Below are 25,213 nucleotides of genomic sequence, written 5' to 3' on the forward strand. Positions count from 1 at the left end.
TTGGGAACCTGGACTGCGACCCTGAGGGCGCAGCCATCCACCGGGAAAGGGACATGGTGGTGAGCCCGGTCTAGGGACTGGTTCAGGCGGGTCCGAGCGTTCTATGAGAACTCAAGCGCTGCTGCACCGCAGTCTAAACACCTGAGGCGCCATCGGGGAATTGCGGGTCAGACAGCCACACGACGTCCAGTTCGACAGCAGTAGCTGCCCGCGCTCGTGGTTGGGGCGAAGTGGAGTGAGCTCTTAATGCAATTGGCCAAGGGGCGTGGCTTTCCAGCCACTACCAGCCTTCATTGGCTCCTGGGACAGAGGCTCCGCCCCACAGAGTCTAAATTCTCGGGGGGTGGGAGCGCGGCTTGCACAGACCTCGGCGGCGGGTCGCAGCATGAGTCGCCACTTGGACCTGGTGCGGAGCTTCCTGGAACAGCTGGAGGCCCGGGACCGCCGGGAGGGAGCAATCCTTGCCCGCGAGTTTAGCGTGAGTGACACTCCAGCGATCAAACTTCGCAGCTAGGCTGTCCACCTGTGCAATGTGAAAGTTCTGCCTGCTTCTCTCGGTTCCCGGAGCGTCTCCTGCCTCCGGCTCTCTAGTTTCCTCTTACAGCACCTCCGTCGCGCTCTCACACTCTCCCTCAGCCTTTCCTACTCTGCCCGCAGGTGCCCAGAGGGTGAAGTACACCGCTGTCTGGGAGGAGTCGGACACACTCAGGCGTCCGTGTCTCCCGGAGCGACCCTTCTCCCCAGCAGGGCGGTGGCTGCAGCTGGGGAGGGAGGCAGCACACCTGCGCTGGACTCCCAGTCCCCAACCCGGGCCACTCCTAGGTCACCTTGTAATCCCTGGGAGGAAGTGGCTTGGGGCAGCAGAAAGAGGAACAGGGAAACTGTCGCTTAGCCTTTGAGCTCCGCGGAGTTTAGAGTTTCTCGTCCATGCCTGTGGCCTGGGGAAGTCTGACTTCAGTTTCAACTGTTTTGAAAATGTGAATGCTAAAAGTTGATCTGAGAAATTAGGTAGTTTTGGTGAAAACACTTAGCACTTATGGGGTGCTCACTGAATAGGTGCTCTCAACATGCATTACGAAACTTCTAAACGTTACATCAGGTAGTGCCAATCAAACCTGTGAAAGAGAATACCACTCCACAGGTAACGAAGTATTTTATATATAGTAACATGGTCACACTGTATCAAACACAAGTATGTATTATAAATATATAAAACCAAGTATGACACTAAATAACCACTTACAGCCTGGCATGGTGGCACATGCCTGTAATTCCAGCACTTGGTAGCCTAAAACAGGAGAATCACCACCGTGAGGTCAAGGCCAGCCTGAGTTACATAATTTGAGGCCACTCTGAAATACAGAGTTAGATTGTCTCAAAGAAATAAAAAGATAATTTACACAAAGATCATTATGTAACCCAATAACAATACACGGTGGTGGCACACACCCTTAATCCCAGTACTGGGAAGGCAGGGCCAGCTCTCCATAGAGAGCTCCAGGATAGCCAGGACTATGCTGAAAGACCCTGTCTCAAAACCAATGACAATACCATCATACACACAACAATACCACAATACATACAACAAACATTAATAAGAACCAAATTTATTAAATTCATAAGTAAATATACAGAATAAACATGTATAAATGCAAATATAAATAATTTTCACATGTAAAATACTGTAACATAAGAAATATATAAGTAATACATATTAATATAGGTTTTTTTAAGACAAAGTTTCTCTGTAGCCTTGGCTGTCTTGGAACTTGCTTTGTAGACCGGGCTGGCCTCAAACTCACAGAGATCTGCCTGCCTCTGGCTCCCCAGCGCTGAGATTAAAGGTGTGTGCCATCACCACTGGCCCTGAAATATGTAATTTATAAACATGAAAATGTGCATAAATATACATGTGGTGTATAGTTCAGGTTGATGAAGAGAGCAGTTCTGAGGGCAGAATCTTGCACGCACGCACTCACTCACTCACTCCAGGGCTTTGGTTTTTCCACCTCTGGGACTGAAATCCCAACAGTGGCACCCACTATAGGAAGGTGTCTCTGGGGGCTGGAATAAAGCACTTTGGAGTGGTGGCCCAAACACAATGGCAACTTGAGAGGTGTTTATTATCATTGCATTATGAACACCTGATAGTAAGAGTAATATTCTTCACTAATCATAATAATGTACTAGTTATAAAGCACCTATAGCATCTGCTTATATGTTATATATTATAACATATATGACATCTTGTCACGTATCTTGTATAAAGCACTTATTTTAAAATTTTATTTGGTATGTATGTGCGTGCACATGCTCACATGTGCTTGCAGTATTCTTGGAGACCAGAAGAAGGTGTTGGATCCCCTGAAACTGGAATTGCAGGCAGTTGTGAGCTGGCCGGTGCTGGTGCTAGGAACCGAACTTGGGTCCTCTGCAAGAGCAGAGAGCACTCGACCACCATCTTTCCAACCACCATTTAATTTTTTTTGAGACAGTATTTTATGTACCTCAGGCAGAGCTTGAACTCAATATGTAGCCAAGGATGATTCTGAGCTTCTTATAAAAGTGTGCGTGTGTGCACGTGCGCACATGTGTAACCATGGGAGTTGGTTCTCTCTTTCTACCTTATGAATTCTAGTGGTCAATCTCAGGTCATCAGGTTTGGTGGCAAGTACCTCTACCCACTGAGCCATCTCCCCAGTCCATTTCATTTGTTTGGGGGTGGGAGTCTTGTGCATACTACAAGTACCCATGTAGAGGTCAGAGAACAACTTTTTGATGTTGCTTCTCACTCCTTATTAAGGTGTGCAATCTGGGGATTGAGCACAAATCTTCGGTGCTTTTACCCACCGAGCAATCTTTTGCGTCTAGATAATGCGTGTTTTATTATTTATAGTACTTTATAATGTGGATCGAGGGTGCAGGCCTGAGAGGTGAACCTCCTTGTGGGACCTTTGGCAAGTTGCTCAACCACTTCCTACATCAGCTTCCATCTACACAATGGACAGTGGGTAGTTTCTACTTAGGACGACTGAATCACCCAGGCATGTTTTTCACTTGCTGTTGCTGGATAGTATTAAACAGATTCTTATGCTTTGGGTTTGCACGAGTCTTTATGTTTGGATAACTCTTGGGATGTTTCGGCGTCCCAACACTCTGACCTGGCTTCTTTCTTCTTCTCTCTTGCCTCTTCTCTTCTTTTGGCTCGTGGTGCCTTCTACCAGGATATTAAGGCCCGCTCAGTGGCCTGGAAGACTGGAGGTGTGTACTCCACTAAAGTCGGCAGTCGGCCTGGGAACGCTAAGAAGAACCGCTACAAAGACGTGGTGCCATGTAAGTCACTGGGTATCTTTAGGGAGTCAGGGCCACTTGCACAAACACTAGGTGGCAGTGCCCAAGTGACAGCAGCTACCCACTGCCCGGCCCCAACAGCTCCCCAAAGCATTCTACCTCCCGTACTTGAGGCAGATGCATTACTCCTTGAAGCCACAAGGGGCAGATTCCTACCAGTGTTCCGTTTCCTGGCTTGTTTTTGCCTTGGAAGCACACCCCTCTCCATTTGTCTTACCCACTGGCAGATGATGAGACCCGCGTCATCCTTTCCCTGCTGCAGGAGGAGGGACATGGAGATTACATCAATGCCAACTTCATCCGGGTCAGGCTAGTGACCAGGGAAGAGGTGGCTTGGGGGTGGGGAGGGTGGGCTTCAGAATCTTGTTAATGAATGGTGAATGGGCCTTTCCCAGGGCACAGATGGAAGTCATGCCTACATTGCAACCCAAGGACCCCTGCCTCACACTCTGTTGGACTTTTGGCGCCTGGTTTGGGAGTTCGGGATCACGGTCAGCATTGGGGGACCTTGGGCATGGTTCTGAGTCACCCTCCTTCTTGGTTTTCCTCACCAGTGACCTCCCTCTTCCTTGCCCCTCTTGTCTAGGTGATCCTGATGGCCTGTCAAGAGACAGAGAATGGACGGGTGTGTATCCTCAGCCTCCCAGAGTGCAAAAGAAGGCTTGTGTAGGGAGGCGGGAGAAGGATTTCTAGGGTCTCCTTCTTGTCTCTAGGACCCTGGGTAAAGTTCTTGGATGACTCCATTGTCGTTCTGCAAAAGCAGCTAGTCCTGGTTTTGTTTCCTTTTGTCCCCTCGGCACTGGCAGCCCGGGCTTTCCACCAGCCCATGACATGTCCAAGGACCTGTACTGCACTGTTTCCTCTCCGGTCTTTCTTTCTGCACCCCTCCCTGCTTTTCACACTCCCCTCTACTTATGCTTGCCTGTTCCTCAGATGAGACAGAGAGGTACATCCCCTGCCTTAGACTTTTCAATTGCCCATTCTGTTACCAGGACCTTCAACTGGCTTCCCACGCCCCAGCATGCCCACCTGGAACTCCTTCCTGTATTTTCCCATTTCTTAATCGATCTCAACAGTTCGTATCCACCTCAACACACTGGCTAATTCTAAATGCGAAATACACTCACAATAGTGTGGTTATACTCCACACGCTATTGGTTCTGCCTTTCTGCCGGAATACAATCTGTTCAGTCGGGTATAGCAGCTCCCCACCCCCCACCTCCCCACCCCCCACCCCCGTGCTGCTGGTACTTGGGAGGCCAAAGTGGGAGGATACAAAGTTTGAGGGCAGTCTGGGCAACTCAGGGAAACCACCAACATTTCCATCATCCCGTTAGCAGCCACACCCCACGTTTAGCAGTCACAGACAACCCGAGTCCACTTTTGATAACTGCAGCTTTGCCTACTCTGCATGATTCACACGCGATGGGATTGTGCAGCGAGTGTCCTTTGTGGCTGGCTGCTTTCTCTTTGTGCTTTTGGTTCTTGCACATGGTACTGTGTTCGAAGTTTGCTCCTGTTGCTGAGTCGTACCACACCTTTCACTCCTTTAAGCAGTTTGTAGATGCTGGGTTGTTTCCATATGTTGGCTTCGGTGAATCACACTGCTATGAACACTCATATGCAAACCTCGAGTGGACATGAACTTTCGTTTCTCGAGCTGTTGGAACTGCTGGGTCTTGGAGGAACTCTACTTTGAACTCTATTTTAAGGAAGTGACAAACTGGTTTCCGTAGGAGCTGCACCGAGTTACGTTTTCATCCATAATGCATGACAACTCTGGTTGCGTCAGAGCTTCGCCAGCGTTCGTTCTTCTCTTTTTAAAAACAGTTCCTTTATTGGGGGCGTGTCCATGTGTGCACGTGCGTACTGTGGAACGGGGTGGAGGTTAGAGTCAGCTTTGGGAATTGGTTCTCTTTTTTACCATGTGGGTTCCTGGGATTAAACTCAGGTCATCAGTCCTGGCAACAAGTATATTTACCCGATGAGTCATTTTGCCTGCTCCCTGTTCATCTGTCTGTATAGCCATTGTTGGGAATATGAAAGAATCTCTAACTGGGTCTTTTAAAACATATAAAATGTATGCAAACATAAAATTTGCCTCTTAAGGAACTGAAAAATATTTGGAGGTTAAGAGCACTTGTTGCTTTTATAGAGGACCAGAACTCAGCTTACAACTGCCTGCAACTCCAGCTCCAGGGGGCTCTGACGCCCTCTTCTGGGTTCCTTGGGCACCCAAACACATTTGACATTCATTCTCATACACAGACACACACAGACACACACACACACACACAAATAAAATGCATAAACTCTCCCTTTCCCCCTGGTGCTGGCCACCTGTCTTCTGTCTCTGCTGAATTACCTGTTCTAGTTGTAAACGGGATTATAAAGTAAGTGTCCTCCTGTTTCTGGTTTATTTCACTTGATATTTTCAAGGCATGTCAATGTTATCACATCAGAATTTCATTCTTTTTAAGACTACTATGCCATCGCTTTGTGCCCTATTTTCTTTACCCATTCATGTGTCAATAGATGTTTGGGTTGTTTCTATCTTTTAGACTACTATAGACAATGCTGTTTGCATACACTGGTAAACAGTTATCTGTTTGATTCTGGTTTTTGTTTTACTTCATTTATGTGTCGTGTGCATACTTGTGTCTGTGTGTCAACAACACACGTATAGTTATGGATGGGTACACCTGTGTGCATACATCTCCCATCTCACTAAGTCACCCTGGCTGGCCTGGAACTCAAAATGTAGACAAGGTTGGCATTAAGCTTACAGAGATCCACTTTTCTCTGCCCTCTGTCCCTGCCACGTGGCTAGGTTTAAAGGCTAGGCTCTGGCTCTGCCTGGTTCTCTTATTCCTTCTGAGGCAGAATCTCTCCCTGAACTCAGCTCTTGAATTTTCTCAGCTAGCCTAGAAGCTAGCAACCCCAGAGAGCGTCCTATCTCTGGCCTCCTGAGCTGGGGCTGCAGGTATACAGAGGATGCTTGGCTTGTTATATGGGTGCAGGGATCTGAACGTTAGTGTTCAGGTTGTACAGCAAGCACTCGTAATTGCTGAGCTATCTCTCTAGTGCACCCTCTATTTTTTTCAATTCATTGAATATAAATCTGCAGTAGAATTATTGTTTAATTTTTATTTCACAGTGTCTAAACCTTTTACGATTCCACCAGCTGGGGGTTTCGGTTTCTCCATATGCTTCCTAACACTTGCTATTTTGTGTGCATACATGTGTATGCACATGTGTGTGCACATGTATGTGTGTCTGGGTGTATTTGTGCTTGTGTGCACACCAAGTGTGTGTGTGGGGGTGTGGTATGCTCTTGCACATATGGAGGCCAGAGGAGGAATTGGACATCCTCCTTTATTAACTTTCTGCCTTTTTTCATAGAGGCAGGATCGTCCACTTAGCCTGGCTCTAGGCTGGCAACCAAGCCCCAGGAATCCTCCTGCCTCTGCCCCTACAGTATTGTGGTTACAGGTGCAACTCAGACTTTTCATTTGGGTGTTGGGTATTTGAATTCAGATCCGCATTCTTATTCAGCAACCACTCTTATGCATGAGCCATCTCCCCAGCTCAACAATTGTTATTTACTTCCCACTCATTAAGAAAGCCGCTCACAGGGATAGAGAGATGGCTCAGTTGTTAAGCGTGCATTCTGCTTTTGCAGGGAACCTGAACTTGGTTCTTAGCACCAGCATCAAACTCTCACAACTACTTGTAACTCAGCTCCAGGATCCAATAATTCTGGCCTCTGCAGGCACTGCATTCACCTGCACATCACCTCCTCAATTAAAAATAATAAAAATAAATCTTTTTTTTTTGAGGCAGGGTTCCTCTGCATAGCCCTTACTATCCTGGAACTCACTCTATAGACCAGAGAGCCACCTGCCCCTACTTCCTTAGTGCTGGGATTGAAGGCATGTACCACCATCACCAGGCAAAAATAAATATTAAAAAAAAGCATTCATTTTGGTTTTGTTTTTGAAAAGTTTTTGTATGTCCTCTCTGGACAAGCATATATTTGGGTCCCATTTTAAAAGTGGTCTGTTGTCTTTGTTACTGAGCTGAAAGAGCTCTGGGTATAAGTGCTTATCAGCATATGACTGATGAAGCTTCTCTCCCATCCTGTGGACTGTCATTTCCTTTCTCAGTAGTAACCCTTTGCACACACATATGCTTTGATCTTTGTGTTCTAACCTATCATTTTCTCTCTCTCTCTCTCTCTCTCTCTCTCTCTCTCTCTGTCTCTCTCTCTCTCTCTGTCTCTCTCTCTCTGTCTCTGTCTCTCTCTCTCTCTCTCTTTCTTTCTTATGTGTACAGTATTCTCGGTATTCTGTCTGCATGTATGCCTGCAGGCCAGAAGAGGGCACCAGATCTCATTACAGGTGGTTGTGAGCCACCATGCGGTTGCTGGGAATTGAACTCAGGACTTTTGGAAGAGCAGGCAGTGCTCTTAACCACTGAGCCATCTCTTCAGCCCCTAACCTATCATTCTGCTGGTGTTTTTTTGCATTTCCATCTAGGAAGTCACTGTCTAAAGTATAAAGATCTACTTCTGTGCTTTCTAAGTTTTCCACAACTTTATATCTTACATTTCTTATTCTTTTGAATTAACTTTTATGTATACAGGATGAGAAAGGAATCCAAAGTTCTTTTGTATGTATTCAATTGATCCCATGCCATTGGTGAAGACCATGCCTTCTGCATTTAATTGGTCACTCACTGGGCCTTCTCCATTAATCCCATGGCATCTTTATTGAAAAAAGGAATTGTAAAGACTTATTTCTGAGCTTTCAAATTTTTCCATTGATCTATAAATCTGTCTTTGTATTAGCAAGACAAGGTTGTGATTACTGTACTCTTGTAGCAAATTTTGAGATTTTTTTTTTTTTCAATGCTGGGCCTCAAAACTCAGAGCCTTTTTTTTGGTAGGAAAGCATTCTACTCCTAGACTAAATCCATAGCCCTAGAAGGTTCCAATATGGAAGTGAGCCCTCAAATTTGTCCTTTCTCTGTGTGTTTGTATGGGTGTGCTGTGTGGTATGTGTACGTGTGTATGAGTGGGAAGGTATGTGTACATATGTGTGAGCATGTGTGTGGAGGCCAGGTGATAACCTCAGGTATATTTCTCTATTGCTCTCCAGATTACTTTGAGAAAGGGTCTCTCGGAATCTGGAGCTCCCTGACTCATCTAGAATGGTTAGACTGTGAGTCCGGGGAGCCTATTGGCACTTTCCCACCTGAACCAGCTTCCCAGCTCTAAATTTGTCCTTTCTGGAAGACGGCTTTGGTTATGCACCTTGTGCAAAAAAGTGAACAAGGCCAGCGTGCTTAGAAAGGCCTTCCTATGTGCTGGCTCTAGGACGAATTGTGAGGGTTTTCTATAATAATGGATCATTATGCCCAACATATGTATGCTACCAAAAAGTACCCAGCAAAATTCCCAGGGAGCCGACTCCCTAACAAGCTTTGCTGTGGTTGACATTTCATCGTTTCTGCCACATCAACTCATTGCTGGGCTAATGAAGCACATCCTTTGAAACTCTACTGGGCAAGCAGCTTTGGAAACTTGTGTTCTGCAACCGTTGAGCCACACACCTTTTCCCTGTGCTGAATTTATTCTGTGTCTTTTCACGGGACCAAGTCATGGCCCTGAGGATGATGGTGTGCCGAGTCCTGCCTGTCCTAGTAAACTGTCAACACCAGGCTGGTCTTCCCTAGCCCCCACTTCTGCACTCCTCTATTCATCCTAAGATCACATTTTCGGCAACACCAAAAAAACCTGCCCACCAAGCCATTTTCCCAGTTCTGATACTGATATTTTCATTGTCAAAATACCTTGCATCACTAGGATTAATCCTGTTTATGCATGGCTTATAATACTTGGCTGGTATTTTCTTGAGAATTTGGGCTCTAAGTTTGTGAGATATTGGTGGGTACTGTTTGGATAGGACCATATTTGGTTTTAGTGTGCTAGGTCATGTTTATCCTCCTTCAGGTTTGGCTGATTGGTTAGTTGTTTTTTTTTTTTTAAGGATGTATGAAGGGTTGTTATTAAGTCTGCCTTACTTGTTCAGTAAATGTAACTCGATTATTTTTTATGGGAGGCAAAAATATGAGAAATGGTTTAATGTAACGACATGCCTGCTTTTGTCTTTGTTCTTTACTGTTTTCTGTAGCTTTAAGTTTTCATCTGGTGTTGTTCTATGTATATGAGAAGCTTCTCCTTATAGATTTGCTTGCGATGAACTTGCCTAGTTTTTGTGTGACAAGGTTTCTATTTTATTAATTTATTGGGTGGGGGCGGAGTATGAGTGTGACATGGCACGTGTGTAAAGGTCAGAGAACAACAGTCTCTTCTCTCCTTTGGCTGTATGGGGATCTGGGGATAAAACTACGATGATCGGGTTTGGTGACAAACAACTTTACCCACTGAACCAACAATCTAACCCAAGGTTTTTTCTTTAATTCCAGTATTCTTAGGATGTCACATGATTATCTTCTGGCTTACAGAGTTTCTGAAAGAAATTGTCATCACACATGTTTTGTTTTTAAGATTTTTCTCATTATTATTGTTTTTCTTTCTTTTAATTAGTTGGGTCATGGTGTACTTTTCAACCTTGTTTTCTTTATGTCTTTTCCCCCTCAATGCAGATTATTGACTTTAATTTCATCAGCTTTGGGGAACTTTTGGCTTTTATTTCTTCAAGTATGATTTCTGTTCTCTCTGGGACCAGAGAGATGTCTCAGTGGCTAAGAGCACTGACTGTTCTTCCAGACAATTTGAGTTCAGTTCCCAGCACCCACATGGGGGCTCACAACAATTTCTAACTCTAAGTCCAAGATATCCACTGTCCTCTTCTGGCCTCAGGCGCCAGGCATGCACCCAGTGTCCAGATAGACATGTAGGCAAAACACCCATACACATAAAATAATTTCTGTTCTCTCCATCTCTCCTCTTCTGAACTCCGGGTACCACTTGGTGTGTCCCACAAAGGACCGAGTCTCTCATCTTCCTTTTTTGCTTTGTTTATGTTACAGTATCTTCATGCTCACCGCTTTTCTTTCCTTTGGGATTTAACCTGCTATTTGTGAACTTCAAGTGTTTTAGAATTCGCTTTAGGGCTGGTTTTCCATCCTATACTTCAGTCTTTGTTGTATTCGTGTTTCCATTTTGACTATTTATATTGCTACTTTGAGGTCTTTGCCTCTTTCCTCTGTCGCTTCTGGATCCTATTCTACTTGCTGATTATTCCCCTGGTAACAAGTCACATGTTACGGCGTCATTGTTTGTCAAGGACATTTTTATTAGGTGCTGGATGGTTGAAGTGTCTCCTAGTTCAATGTTAGGTTGTGTTGACTTTGGTTAAAGAGTGTTTCAAGTGCTTTACTTTTCTAGGAAGGTGGCCAAGTCTCTTTTGAATGTTTTATTCAAAACATTCTATTTCACTGGTTTCTGTTTGCATAGCTCACAGAAATTTCATTCCCTGAAAATTCAGTGTTGCCTTCTCTGAGCCACGGTCTGTGTTTCTATAGCATGTTGGAATAATGAGGCTCCCTAGTTCCTACAGCTTAGTGACATGTCCACTTAGTGCCTACACCCCTGCAGTGCATGTGTCTATGATGGGAAGCACTGGTTCATGTACTTAGTTCTAGCTCCAGGCAGCAGGAGAATATCCTGAACTGCCTTCCCCCAGTGTAATCAAAAGATTGCCCCTCAGAGTCAGGCAGATCTCTGTGAGTTCGAGGCCAGCCTGCCTGGTCTACAGAGCAAGTTCCAGGGTACCCAGAAAGAGCTACATAGAGAAACCCTGTCTCAAAATAAACAAAATAAATAAATACATAAATAAGCTTGCCCCTATGGGGTATACATGTGTTTGATGTCATACTCTACAGCTGGCCTCTGTCACAGCCACAGCTGCTGGTCCTTCCGCATGTAGCACTTGGGCGTCTTGTCACTCTGAAGGTGACCTCCTCATTTACCCTTGCCTTTCCTCCCTCCCTCTGCAGAAGAAGTGTGAACGTTACTGGGCCCAGGAGCAGGAGCCACTGCAGACAGGGCCTTTCTGCATCACCCTGGTAAGCTGGGGCAGGGCTGGGAACAAGGTGGGTTCTGCAGGCCTTGGGTAGTGGGGAAGATCTCCAGGAAGAATAGAGAATGAGAAACCTTGGACTGGAAGGATGAACCGTTTTCTCACAGCTCCCTCACACCATGAAAGACTCAGAACACTCCGGGCTTGTCATACAAACCATCAGAACACAATTTAAAGTTTTTAAAATGTATTTTTACTTTATTATTATTTTATTGTTATTATTATTATCGGTGTGTGTGTGTGTGTGTGTGTGTGTGTGTGTGTGTGTGTGTGTGATTTTGCTGGTGAGAGAATCAAGGACTTCACGCATGCTCGGTAAGTGTTCTTCTCAGGCCCTAGCACTTTTGACTATGATTACTGTTACCTCTGTAACCAAAATGTTCCTTTCAGGTTTCTTCAATTCCTATTTCTTTACCATGTGCAGAGAACTGCATATGGATACAATGAGACGGATGTATTTCAGAACAATGGACCTCTCCTGTTCACAGGACAGGGATTAATTTTGTTTGTATAGTCATTCCTCTTTTCCTGTTCTGAGAAAAGTTTCCTTGAAAACTTTGGGAGAAGTTTGGACCAAAGGAAAATTTATAAATATTATCAGTATAGAAATTTATTTGAATTAAAAAATATAGGGCTGAATTTACAATAACGTAATACTTACCTAAAGGAAATACCATCATTGGCTGTGAAACCACTTTTTGTTTGTTTGTTTGTTTATTTGTTTGTTTGCTGAGACAAACAGCCTTGGCTGTTCTGAAACTCTCTGTAGACCAGGCTGACTTCAGATTCACAGAGATCCTCCTGCCTCTTCCTCCCAAGTGCTGGGATTAAAGGCATGCGCCACCAGTGACCAGCTGACTGTGAAACCATTTAAAGATATTCTTTTGAAATGAAAAGAAATATGTAATGAAAATGGACAAGGAAGCAAAGGGAAAATCCTCTGAGGATTGGGAATTCTAACAAGGACACACTAAGTAAGCTAGCCCAACAGAGTCTGAATTGGAAGCCATGCTCAGAAAGCTCTCTCATCTCTCAGCAACATGGGAAATAAGTCTGTGGTCCCAGGAATGTAAGAACAGCACTGCAGGCCAGAGACTTTTTAAAATGTTTTAGTATTTGATTTTTACTCAAGAATGCTTTGCCTGCATCAGGCATGGTAGTATATACATGTATATACACATGTAGTATACACACATGTAGTATACACGTGCCATCCCAGCACATATACACATGATAGTATACACATGATAGTATACACATGTATATACACATGATAGTATACACATGATAGTATACACATGTATATACACATGTAGTATACACATGATAGTATACACATGTATATACACATGTAGTATACACATGTCATCCCAGCACGTGGGAAGCTGAAGCAGGAGGCTCTCATGTTTGAGGCCAGCCTAGGGTTCTATAGCAAGACCGCTCTCAAAACCAAAACCAAAACGCAAACCTTCGCTTTCTAGAAGTATGAAATGTGCCCCTGCAGGTCTGTGTTTCCCTTTTGTTCTCTCTCCTCTTCTCACATGCTCAGACAAAGGAGACACCAGTGAATGCAGACATCACTCTCAGGACCCTCCGGGTTACATTCCAGAAGGTACTGAACAGGCAAAAGATGAAGGGGCTCTTGCACGGGAGGAGCTGTTTCCACCGCTGTAAACTGGGCTCTCTGCATGGTTTTCATCACCCTCAGTGATTAGGCAGTGGGTTGGTTTTCCTTTGCGGAGCTGGGGATGGAGCGCACAGCCTCGTGCACGCTGTCCAAGTACTCCTCTACCGAGCCTTACCTGGTGGATTTCAATGGAATGCGCTTAGAGCTGTAGTAGGTGCTCTATAAATGTCTGCTTTTCTATTCTCTGTTCCGCTGTCCCAGGAATCCCGCTCCGTGCACCAGCTGCAGTATATGTCCTGGCCAGACCACGGGGTTCCCAGCAATCCCGACCACATTCTCACCATGGTGGAGGAGGCCCGTAGCCTCCAAGGAGCTGGCCCTGGACCCCTCTGTGTCCACTGCAGGTTTCGAGAACAGGCTTTCTGGGATCTGTGGAGGCAGAAGGTAGAGGGTGAGGCAGAAAAGCAAGGAAGAGAGGTTTTGGCTTGGAAGCAGCCTTTCCCTTTCAGTTGCTTCTTTTTGAGGAACTTCTGGTCCTATGTTCATGATACGACAAGCTGCCATCTTTAGCATTTGTTGAACACAGACTGCCTGCTGGGGAATAAGCATATAGCTGATACTTCATAAGCCCAAGTGAATAAAAAATGCTTTTCCTGTGCTGAAAAATTTGCTCAGGGGGTAAGGTGCTTGCTGTCTGTGGACTTGAGCTCAGATCTCTAGCACCCAGGGAAAGCCAGGACAGGCGGCTTGTCTCTGTGACCCTATGGCTGGGTGATGGGTAGACAGGTGGATCCATGGGGCTTGCTAGTCAGCCAGTCAAGCCAATTTGTGAGCACCCCATTTAAGAAGAGACCCTGTCGCAAATATAATGTTGATCTCTCTCTCTCTCTACACACACACACACACACACACACACATACACACCCACATACACATACACACACACCATGTTGGCACACACTAGTGTACATATAAAAACAAAACTGCTTTATTTGAAATTATAATCTAGGGATTCTGCAATTTAAGAGGTACTGCAGGGGATCTGACTCAGCTCAGCCCCAGATTCTCCACGTAGAAGGGGTTGTGGCATCTGTAAGACAGACAGGCCCGCCATCCCAGCACTTAGGAAGTGGAGGTCAGAGGGTCAAGAGGTCCAAGCTAGCCTGGGCAACAGGGCAAAACCTATGGGAAGTGGAGGGGGGCCAGAACGGAAAAATGGGGGAAAGGTCGTTTGTGGGCAGGCTGTGATGGAGTCTACTCCGATTCTTGTTTGTCAGCGCTGGCTGCGGACGAACAGGTGTCCTGTGTGCTGTGGATTACGTGAGGCAGTTGCTGCTGACCCAGGTAAGATGCCATCTTCTTCTGTGTGCAGCGTGTCCCACACCTGCCTACCACGGCCTGTTCACACTCACACTCCTTCTCTCTGTCCCAGACAATCCCACCCAACTTCAACCTCTTCGATGTGGTCCTCGAGATGCGGAAACAGCGTCCTGCTGCAGTGCAGACAGAGGTGTGTGCGTGCCCCGCCTTCCTATTCCCACCCCCACCCCCCCGGACACGGGGAGGCTTCTGTGTTTTCCCTACTCAGTGATCACTCACCCCAACAGGAGCAGTACAGGTTCCTGTACCACACCGTGGCCCAGCTATTCTCCCGTACTCTCCAGAACACCAGCCCCCACCGCCAGAAACTAAAGGAGGTACGGGGAGCCCCCAATTTCACTCTGTCAGCCACCAACACTCTAAACACTCCTGAGAACAGCAACGGACTCACTGTGCCAGGGCCCTGGCCTCCTCAGGACTGCTTCCTCGGGCTGTCCCCTCATAAGGTTATCTCAGCACTCACAGTGACCAGCATAACCTCACGACCCTCCCCGCCTGCTCTTCTGTAGAATTGTGCCCCAATTGGAAAGGATGCCTTGTCCGTCAGGATCTCTCCAGCGCAGTCTGCCACATCCCGCCCACCAGGTGGTGTTCTCAGGTACTGGCTGACCCACCCACAGTTCACTTGGCGGCGTCTGTACCGCCTACCCCTGCATTCTGAGTTAGCCTTTCCCTTGCTCTTGCAGACGGTAATTAATTAGGCAAATATATTTTTAGTCTCTCTCTCTCTCTCTCTCTCTCTCTCTCTCTCTCTCTCTCTGTGTGTGTGTTTGTGTGTGTGTGTACACGCACTAAAAGGTCAGAGGACAGTCTTGGGTATGGGTCCTCACCTTCCATATGTTTTGAGACAGTCTAGTCTCACTGTGTACATCAGGTTTTTGGGGATTCACCTGTTCCCCTCTCCCCTCTCAAGTAGGAGTTCTGGGGTTACAGCCACACTCGACCAAGTCTGCCTTTACATGGGTCTTACTTGTGAATCTGTCGCTGTCCCCCTTACTGTAGGGATACTAGCGACGCGGAACCCCCGCTTTCAACCCTCGGGTGGCCCGCCCCTTCCCTCCTTTCCTGCGCTGGGTGCTGGGGCCGGCCGGCAGGAAGGAAGCCCGCAGCCTGGGGTGAGCTTGCTCCCTCCCCTGCTCTCCTTGTACTCTGTGCTTTCACTTCCTCTGCTTGTCGCCCGCTGCAGGAGCATCTCCGTACCCGGACCCCCGACCCGGACCATGGCCGACACGTACGCTGTGGTTCAGAAGCGCGGCGCCCCCGCAGGCGCAGGGCGGGAGACGCGGGTGCCCAGCAGCACAGACACCATAATCTACAGCCAGGTGACTCCACGTTCCCAGCGGCCGGTGGCACACACCGAAGACGCGACGGGGACGACGCCACTGGGCCGTGGTGAGTTGGGGCCGGCCCGCTCGGAAAGCGGGGCTGAGGGTCACCCGCACGCACCTGTTCTCATGTTCGCCACCTGCTAAGGCTCGGGGTGGGGGTGGGAGATCTAAGCAACCACGCGGGGGTCAACTCCCGAACCCAGTCTGGCCACGTCCTGGGCTCCTGATTGTTGGGGTTCAAGCCCCAAAATGAATCCCAGGTCAGGTCTCAGTTGAGAGGTTGGGTCTAAGACGGGCCCCAAAGATAGATCTCCGGACTTGGCCACGCCCGTGGCTCCGCCTCCAACTGTTTACCTCTGGGAGGGAAGTCTGTGACTGCGCCCTCGGTGGAGTCCCCTAGGACTCGAGAAGGCAGCTAGAATTGATCGGTAGGGGTTCTTCTGCCCGCAGTTCCTGCGGATCAAAATCCTCCCGGGCCTGATGCCTATGAAGAAGTAACAAATGGAGCGCAGACTGGTGGTCTAGGTAAGTCAGTTAGAGCCTACGGTGCGGCTTGGGAGAGCCCCAGGAATTTGGTAGTTCTGGCTGGAGCTTGGGACTCAGACTGCCCTTCACATACCAGGGCCTGATGGCACGCGAGGGTGTTTTGGGAGAGTTTACACGTTCACACCCCAACTTCTCTCTCTTCTCTCAGGCTTCAACCTGCGCATTGGACGACCCAAAGGGCCCCGGGATCCTCCAGCGGAGTGGACGCGGGTGTGAGTGCTGTCGTGCAATAGTGGCTGGACTTCTGCCGCCTTGTTGCTGTGCACTGTGTTGGAAATGGGACTTGTGGGTCTGCATCAAAATAAAAGTTTCTCAGGGCAAAAAAAATAAGGGCTTTGCCCCAGTGTTTATAGCAATCAAAGCCCGAGGCTTGGAGAGGTAAGTGGGAGATCACTGGTGGTGGGTCTACCCTGAGGAAATTTAAGAAAGAACATCAGGAGTGGGCGTTGCAACCCCCTCCCCACATACCCAAGAGGATATAATCTATTGGTAAGCTTCCAGAGACATCCCCTCATCACAGAATGAGAGGTATCCTCAGTACTGGGGCTTCCTTTGCCTAGGCACTCAGGTGACCACGAGGGATGAAGTAGAGAGACCCTGAGGATGGGTAGATGGACCTCTCACTATTCAGACAGATCCAGATCAAGTCTAGCTATGGTAAAGTGGACTGACCCCAGACAGGCAGATTTAAAAAAAGAAAAAGAAAAAAGATTCCAGATAGGAAAACATAACTCACCAAATCTCGACATAGAGCTAGGTCGCTAAATACCCACACCTTCAGAGGGGTTATCTATGGCAAAACAGATGGACCTCAGCCAGAGAGAAATAAACCAACCTGTAGCCTTTAAGACCAGTCCCAGCCAGTGATCACTGGTCCCCCCAGATCAGGCCCTCACGCTGCCTGCTTGACTAGCTAGCCAAATGGACTCCTAGCCAGACAGAATTCCAGACATAAACAGATTCCAGATGAACTGATACACACAGACATCTCAGCTAGACAGGGCAGACTGACTGACCTAGCAGCCATAGACAGAACGAGACTGTACAGACATCACAAGTCATCTACTAAACTCTCAGCTATCCAGACAGATGGAGCTTTTCTGGCACAGAATTCCTATTCGGGTGGACACATGGATATTGCTCCTTTCGGTCAGATGGCTGCCAGGTAGCTGAGTCAACTAGCTAGAGAGGCAGATATACATCCCTAGTTGGGCATGCGTGATCTGGATACGTCCCACTATTAGATCACGAGCAGCTAGGCTGACCTGGCATAGTCTTAGATAGAATCCCAGCTAGCAGACTGGTGAACTTCCAGCCTTCATCTAGATAGGGACCCCATATAATGGATGGACCTTTGGGTGACAAACTACTTCCAGGTAGAGATAGATAGATCCCACATCAAGATTTGCAAGCCAAATTCCAAGCTAGGTAGATAGACATAAGTTAGCCAGGTTGCCAGGTGAACCAGTGATGGAGGAGGGTTATCTGTCTATTGTGTTATTTTTATTGGTTAATAAAGAGACTGCCTTGGCCCCTTGATAGGACAGAAAATTAGGTAGGCGGAGTAAACAGAACAGAATGCTGGGAAGAGGGCTATGAGGCAGACGCCATGGAGCCAGCCATCAGGTCAGACATGCTGAATCTTTCCCGGTAAGCCACACCTCGTGGTGTGATACAGATTAATAGAAATGGGTTAATATCAAGATATGAGAGTTAGTTAGTAACTAACTCTCTAGAGATAATGGGCCAGGCAGTGTTTAAATGAATATAATTTGGGTGTTATTATTTTTGGGGCTAAGCTAGCTGTGTGGGAGCCGGGCAGGATGAAAAGCAGGCCTGCCCGCAGCCCCTTTCTACAAACCAGACTTGACCCTGTGGATGAGCCAACAAACCTCCCAAATGCATACAAATACATCTCCAGCTATATAGGTGGAGGCTCAACAAATTAGAATCTGTCTAGACAGACCCTGGGGAGGCAGAAAGACCTGCCCAAGATACTGAACACAATTGTTCGCACAGTCTGTAGTTGGTCAGCCTTGAGCAGAGCAGACAGATATACACAGGCTATCATGTGGTGGACATGCCTACAGCCAGCTACATAGACTTCTAGCCTAATAAGACAGATGAACCAAACCCCAGAGTGTCAGACCAGTTACTAGCTGGACAGACTAGAGATAGACTTCACTGGAACGTACACCCCAGACAGAGTCCTAACTTGACAAACAGACTTCTGCCTGAATTAATATACAGTCCTCCAGCTAGAGACACATAGCTAGCTAGACCTTCATGCAAACTTCCAATGAGCTAGAAAGATCTCTGACTGGTCAAAGAAATGGATCAGCCAGTAAGATAAATAGTACATCATCTAGAAAGACAGAACTTCAAACCTTCTTTCTTGAGATGCAAGAAAGTAGATTCTCTGAGATGGAAAGACAAGAATAAATATATTTATAATATATATTATATTATATATTATATATTAAATTATTATATATAGTATATATAATTTATATATTTATAATATATAAATAAATACATATGCACAATGTTGTAATCCTGATCCTGCCCCACCCCCACCATGATGCCCACAACCAAGTCAGCGCCCATGTGACAGCTGTTCATCTAGTCTCTTCTGGCTATGCCTTCTGACATTGTGCCTTCTCGAGGCTCTTGGAAAGGCTGACCTGACATTGATGAGGGCTCCTACCAGGAACTTGTTGGGCACACATCACTAAAATAATTAGTATGAGAATTCAGTGGTGAGCAGGTCATAAACTCAGCCCAAGAGCCTTAGGCTGTGCTTCATGAATGTTGGACCGCAGTCAGCTTCAGCCTCCCAGGTTTACAGCGGTCCTGGGAAGTCATTTGCCTTTCAAATGTTGGTTAAAAAAAAGAGTATGAAACATGCCTTATTTGGCCACATTGTCAAGTGTTCAAAGAACTTAGTGCCATGAACAGCACTGCCAACAGAAAGCAGGGGTGGCAGGGAAACCCCGGAAATCTTCAGCACCTCTGATGAATCTAAACTCTAAAAGGAAAGTTGGGGCTGATCATACTGAGAGGGAGCTTGGAGCAGAAAAGGGTTAAGGTGCCATTTTTAGAGCCTGGGCTGGGAATGACCACCCTGGGCTGACAAATGGAGGGGCAAAGTGGGGATAGGATGTCATCTGGGGTGTCATCTGGCACATAGGTCAATCTCAAAAGCCAGAACTACTAAATTCCTCAGTCTCAAAGAGCAGCAAGGAAAACAGCAAATTCCTGGAAACAGGGAGCTGTTACAGAAAGAGGAAGATCAGTTCATCCTGACGAAGAGAAACGAACCAAAGTTCTCTCCTGGAGGCCAGAAGCCGGGACGGTTTGCAGTTGATAGGGTCAATGCTGAGCTCAGGGAACACTGCTCAGGTCTTAGCTGCCCTGTCTGAATGGAAAGAGTGGCCGTGCTGAAGTCCAAGTGAGCGCGTCTCTAGGATGGGGAAACTTGGGGTAACTGGTGGCAGGTCCTAGCAGGTCTGTCTTGGAAATCTGTCCTAAGCCAGACTGCGGCTCCCTCCTGACTGGACTCCACAGCCACCTTCCTAGCCTTCCTCTTAGTTCCCTTTTGCTCAGGATAAATGCCATCCTGCTAGTTTTTGTTGCCTTTAATCGTTTATAACAATTACATTGATTGTCAGCTTGACAGAGTCTCGAACCACCTAGGAGACACACGTCTTTGTGAGAGTCTATAAATCGGGCTAAGAGAAGTGGGAGGACCCCCTCTCAGTGTGGACAGCACCAGGCCCTAGGCCAGGGTCCTGGACTGAATGAGAAGAAAGCGATCTGAGCACCTGAATCTCTTCACTGCTTCCTGACTGCAGTTGTAATGGGACCAGTTGCCTCTGGCTCCTGCTGTGACTTCCTCACCGTGATGGACTATACTCTGGAACCGTGACCCCAAATAAAACTCTCCTCCCTTAAATGGCCTGAATCTGGTGTTTTGTCACAGTAGTAGAAACATCACGGATACAGGAAGTGAAGTCTGGTCTAGAAGAGAGTCTTAGGCATTCTTTGATCTTGTTCCAAAGAAATAGGGTTTTTGTCACTGTTGTTGCTCCTCATTTGTTCTGTTATACGAGAGATTAAACCTCAGGCCTCATTCCTGGTTTTTTATGGACTGAATTATAGCCCCAACCATCTTTTAGCTATTTATTTATGTATTTATTTTTAAAGTTGAAAAAAATTATATGTATGGGTATTTTGCCTGTCTCTATGTCTGCACCATGTCTTCCAGAAACTGGAAGAGATCATCAGACCCCCTAGAACTGGAGTTACAGACAGCTCTTAACTTCCAATTGGGTGCTGGGATTCAAATTCAAGTCTTCTAGAAGAGTAGCCAGTGCTTTTACCCACTGAGCTATTTCTGCAGCCCTTGTTTGTTTGTGTTGTTTGTTTATTGTGGTGGTTTGAAAGGAAAAGGGGGTGGCCCTACTAGGAGCTGTGACCTTGTTGGAGGAGGTGTGGTCTTGTTGGAGGAAGTGTGTCACTGCAGAGGCGGGCTTTGAGGTCTCCTGTGTTCTCAGGACAGCACTCAGCATCTCAGACCCCTTTGTGTTGCCTGCACAAGATGTAGAACTCTCAGCTACCTCTCCGGCGACATGTTGGCTTGCACACTGCCCTATTCCACCATGGTGATAATGGACCAAACCTCTGAAGCTGTTAGCTGCCACCTCAGTTAAATGTTTTCCTTTGTAAGAGTTGCTGTGGCCGTGGTGTCTCTTCACAGCAATAGAAACCCTAAGTAAGACAGTTGTTTTGAACCATGTAACTTGGATTGACATTGAAATCACTTTATAGGCCAACGCTGGCCTTCAGCTCCTAATTCTGCCCCCATCTCCCGAATTCTGAGACTATTTACACCTGCAATCATGCCTGATTCTTCTTTTACTCTTTATTTTGGGAAGTAGTCTCAGTAAGTTTTCTCAAGTCAGCCTTGAACTAACTCTTTAGGTATATCTTGAGGTTCTTTTTTTTTTTTTTTGGTTGGTTCTTTGGTTTGGTTTGGTTTCCCTGTGTAACCCTGGCTGTCCTGGAGCTTCCTTTGCAGATCAGACTGGCCTTGAACTCAGAGATCTGCCTGGCTCTGCCTCCTGGTAAGGTTACCACCTTACCAGGTAAAGGTAAAGGTGTGCACCACCACACTTGGCTATCTTCAGTTTGTAATCCTTCTGTCTCACCTCCAGAGGAACTAATTACAAGTCTGTGCCACCAGGCCCAGTTGTTTCTTCTTCTTCTTCTTCTTCTTCTTCTTCTTCTTCTTCTTCTTCTTCTTCTTCTTCTTCTTCTTCTTCTTCTTCTTCTTCTTCTTCTCCTTCTTCTTTTTCTTCTTTTTCTCCTTCTCCTTCTCCTTCTCCTTCTTCTTCTCTTCTAGGCCTACTATGCTTACTTCCTTGCTTCATTAAGCAACTATTAATCGATAGTGATACTTTAACAAATAAACCTTGCCTGAAGATCAAAAGGTAAAACTAAGAAACTAGAGGCCAAGAAGTAGTGTCACAGACCTTTAATCCCAGAATTTGGGAGACAAGACAGATAGGCCTTTGTGAGTTCAAGGCCACCCTGGGCTACAAAAGATCAACGCAAAAACAAATCCAGGTGATGGTGACTCACACCTTGAATGTGACTAGGGAGTCCCAAGCCTTTAACTTCAGCACTAAAGGGTAATATAAGACAGGAGGAGACAGGCTCAGGGCTCAGTGTGCAGTTGCCCAGCCTCGGTAGAGGTGAGACTTCTCTAGTAGCTTGGCTGTTTTGCTTTTCTGATCTTCAGCTTGAACCCCAACATCTGTCTCTGGGATTTTATTGTTCTGTGCTACATTAATCCACCTTTCGAGACCTGGTAGAAGAGGATGTTTGTTGGCTAGTCAGGCATATAGGGAGGAGGATTTTTATGACAATCAAAGTGAAAGCAAAGTGGCACCCAAATCTGAGATAACCTGCTAGCTAGTGAGGATGGCTTTCAGAGCATCTCTGGGTGATGAAGGAAGATGGCCAACGACATCGGTGCATTTCTTGGTTGGCAATGGCAGGTCTCAGGTTGAGGATATGGTTGTCACCAGCCAAGCCCTGGCTATTTCTTGGAGCTGAGGTGGTATAGACACCTGTTTCGCAGAACTTCCTCTGGAGTTCTGATGCGAACCTGGAAAGACAGGTTCTTGTCTCCAACTCTCAGAGACTCCAAGTAAAGAAAGCATGAGAAAAGCGGGAACCAGTTTGGGGCCTTATAAGCAAATATCAGGAGAAAACAGAGGGGTTGAGAATTCGGCAAGGGTTAAAAAATGTGCAAAGCAGAAGATAACTTGGTTTACAGAGCGGCAGAAAACAGAACCAAGACCATAAACAGGTTTCGGGTGGGATCAGTGAATAGGTTGTGCTTTTCTGTTGAAACATCAGATTTGCCAATCCACCCACTGTATGAGCCCTGATTAGAACATTTGTCTGACACGTTACATTTGCTATGATTATTTATATTTATTTTCAGCAAGGAGTACTTGACTGCATTTTTAGTCCTTCCCATCTTCTTCGCTGGAGTTTTTCTACAAAGAATCTTATTAAATTTCTATGTGTTAGCTGGAAAGCCAAGTTGTTATACACTTTGCACCAGAGGCGTTAGCCCAGAGATTCAAATGCAGCCTTTATGTGGAGCAAAGGGAGGGCCCATAAAAGTGTTGGGGAAAAACCCAGGCAAAGTCTCTGAATATAGGTGCCACCTGCTTCCTTCCGTCCCTCAGCCGGAGGTGCAGCTTGTCCTGCCTGTCTCAGACAGAGGTAGGACAGCACAACACCAGCCTGCACCTCATCCTTCCTCGTCTCCAGCAAGCATCGGGGCTGTCCTGGGATAATGAAGCAAAGGTTATTTCTGCCAAGGGTTTGTTTTGTACCATTGCTCTAATCTTTTGCCTTTAGCAATCAGTGATTGACACATGCTGCTCCAGCGGTTTCTGTTAGGGAAACTCTTCCTTCCAAACTCAGTCCCCGACATCTTTGCCCCTTGGCCCTTATCACAGTGACAGCATAAGTGCTCACCTTCAGTACCACACTACCTACCTGACTCCCGTTTTCCTCTTCCCTTGAGATTGTCAGGGGCTCCTGGGCCAAGGCAGGAGGATCTCTGAATTTGAGGTCAGGCTGGTCTACAGAGTGAGTTTCAGGACAGCCAGGGCTACACAGAGAAACCCTGTCTTGAAAAAAAATTTGCATTAGGATACTCATGAATCTATCAGTCTTAACATTCAACTTTGGGAATTTATGAGTTACTCCAGTGGTGTGCTCTCTCTGTCTCTGTCTCTGTCTCTGTCTCTGTCTCTCTCTCTCTCTCTCTGGTGTGATTGTGCATGAACAATCAATTTTCCTGAAGTAATCTTTGAACTTTCCAGGAAGAAGATGGGGTCCCGTAACAACAACTCCACCTGGTTGATATGACGTCATGATACTGATAGCGCTACTACAAGATCTGTTTTGGGTACCAGCTGCACAAGATGGTTCCAACTTGGTTAGCTGAAATGGTGCACATCTTTTACAACATTCTGGCCAGACCTCCACAAAATACTCAGAGACTATTTTCAATCTTACCAGACATTAATCTTGAAATTTAACCATCATTTTACTTTCATAGGATCCCCCAGAAAGAACGTTGCCCCATGACAGCTGGAAGTAATTCTAGAGGATGATGTCCCCTTTCCCAGCAAAGTTTGTCCTTGGGTTTAGAGACATCATTTAGGGGTTGATTATAATTAGTATATGGTTGAGGGTTGGGGGAGAAATTTTTATAAGCTCAGGGATCTTTTTGGGAAAAAAAAGGGAAAATTGGATGATGGGATAATAGATTGGTATTTGTGAGTTATTGTTTATAGATAATTACATTGGCATAGATTTTTGTACATGGACACAAAGTTAAATTATATTGAATATTGTATGCATGCATGCTTCTACCTCTGTTTAAAACATTTTGTGTGTATTGATATATATCTTGTATTGATATACATATTTACCATATTGCAGTGTACATTTCTACCTCTGATTAAGATATTTATATATTGTTTATGTATTGATATATATATATATATTTACCATATTGCAATGTATACTTGTACATTGTTTACACTTGGAGGTCATTGTCCTCATTTATTGCACAGTTGTTTTTTCTCTTAGTCTTTAAGTTAGATAGGTATTAAGAATTGTAGATCAATAGTCATCTATGTTTGTCATATTTATAGTTAGACTAATCAGGTTCTTTAGATACATAGAGATTATATTCTGTATAAATAATCTTCAACCTCTTCAAAGAGCTTTAGAAAATGGCATTTAATCTAACTTAGAGTTCTGTGGTAATGAGACACAATCGCTCCTGGCAACACTGATCTATTAACAAGAGATTGTTGAGCATCAAAGACACTCCACTTGGAGCTTGTCTTCTTCTTGGTAAAACCGGCCTCTGGGCAAGGAACTGCCCATACCTCAACTACTGACAAATTATATAGTATCCGGAAATGGATAAGCAGAACTGTCAAATCTTGCCAAGACAGGGTAAGACGGTTTTGAAAAATTTCTTGCCTTTAAAAATAATCTGTCAGTTATTCTAGGCCTTAGCCAAAGTTGATTGCTTTAACACTGCAAACGTGACTTTGGGTGATTGCCCAGGTAGCCAGGTGTCTCTGTGATTTGTTGCATATTTTGGAAGTTGTTTGATTGCACTTCCTAATTACTCAGGTAACATTATTTCCCTTCTCGGATCTTCTATGGGGTTGAAGACTAGATAAATGTAGCTACTTTCCTTTCATAACTTGGCCAAGTTATTTATTATACAAGACTTAAGATAGTTAGAATAGGATATTTGTTCT

General features: G+C 45.9%; 1 protein-coding gene across 3 annotated transcripts; it reads left to right on the forward strand.

The window, feature by feature from the left end:
- The first annotated feature begins 323 nt into the window (after nucleotides 1–323).
- Nucleotides 324–16,670, forward strand: Ptpn18 (protein tyrosine phosphatase non-receptor type 18). Of its 3 annotated transcripts, none has more exons than XM_087898056.1 (15): nucleotides 324–478; nucleotides 3,225–3,333; nucleotides 3,579–3,655; nucleotides 3,747–3,842; nucleotides 3,938–3,976; nucleotides 11,377–11,445; nucleotides 13,009–13,071; nucleotides 13,348–13,530; nucleotides 14,364–14,430; nucleotides 14,519–14,596; nucleotides 14,694–14,783; nucleotides 14,976–15,064; nucleotides 15,653–15,858; nucleotides 16,245–16,319; nucleotides 16,489–16,670. In XM_087898056.1, exons 1-14 carry the CDS (start codon nucleotides 386–388, stop codon nucleotides 16,273–16,275), a joined length of 1,290 nt encoding a protein of 429 aa, XP_087754182.1. In that variant the 5' UTR covers nucleotides 324–385; the 3' UTR covers nucleotides 16,276–16,319; nucleotides 16,489–16,670. The 3 variants fall into 3 exon arrangements, with proteins under 3 accessions (XP_087754182.1, XP_087754181.1, XP_087754183.1); XM_087898055.1 differs by having other exon boundaries at nucleotides 13,348–13,490; XM_087898057.1 differs by lacking the exon at nucleotides 13,348–13,530.
- The last annotated feature ends 8,543 nt before the right edge of the window (nucleotides 16,671–25,213 follow it).

This window comes from Myodes glareolus, chromosome 18, assembly GCF_982192425.1.
Source record: "Myodes glareolus chromosome 18, mMyoGla1.1, whole genome shotgun sequence".
In the NCBI taxonomy this organism is placed as follows: domain Eukaryota; kingdom Metazoa; phylum Chordata; class Mammalia; order Rodentia; family Cricetidae; genus Myodes; species Myodes glareolus.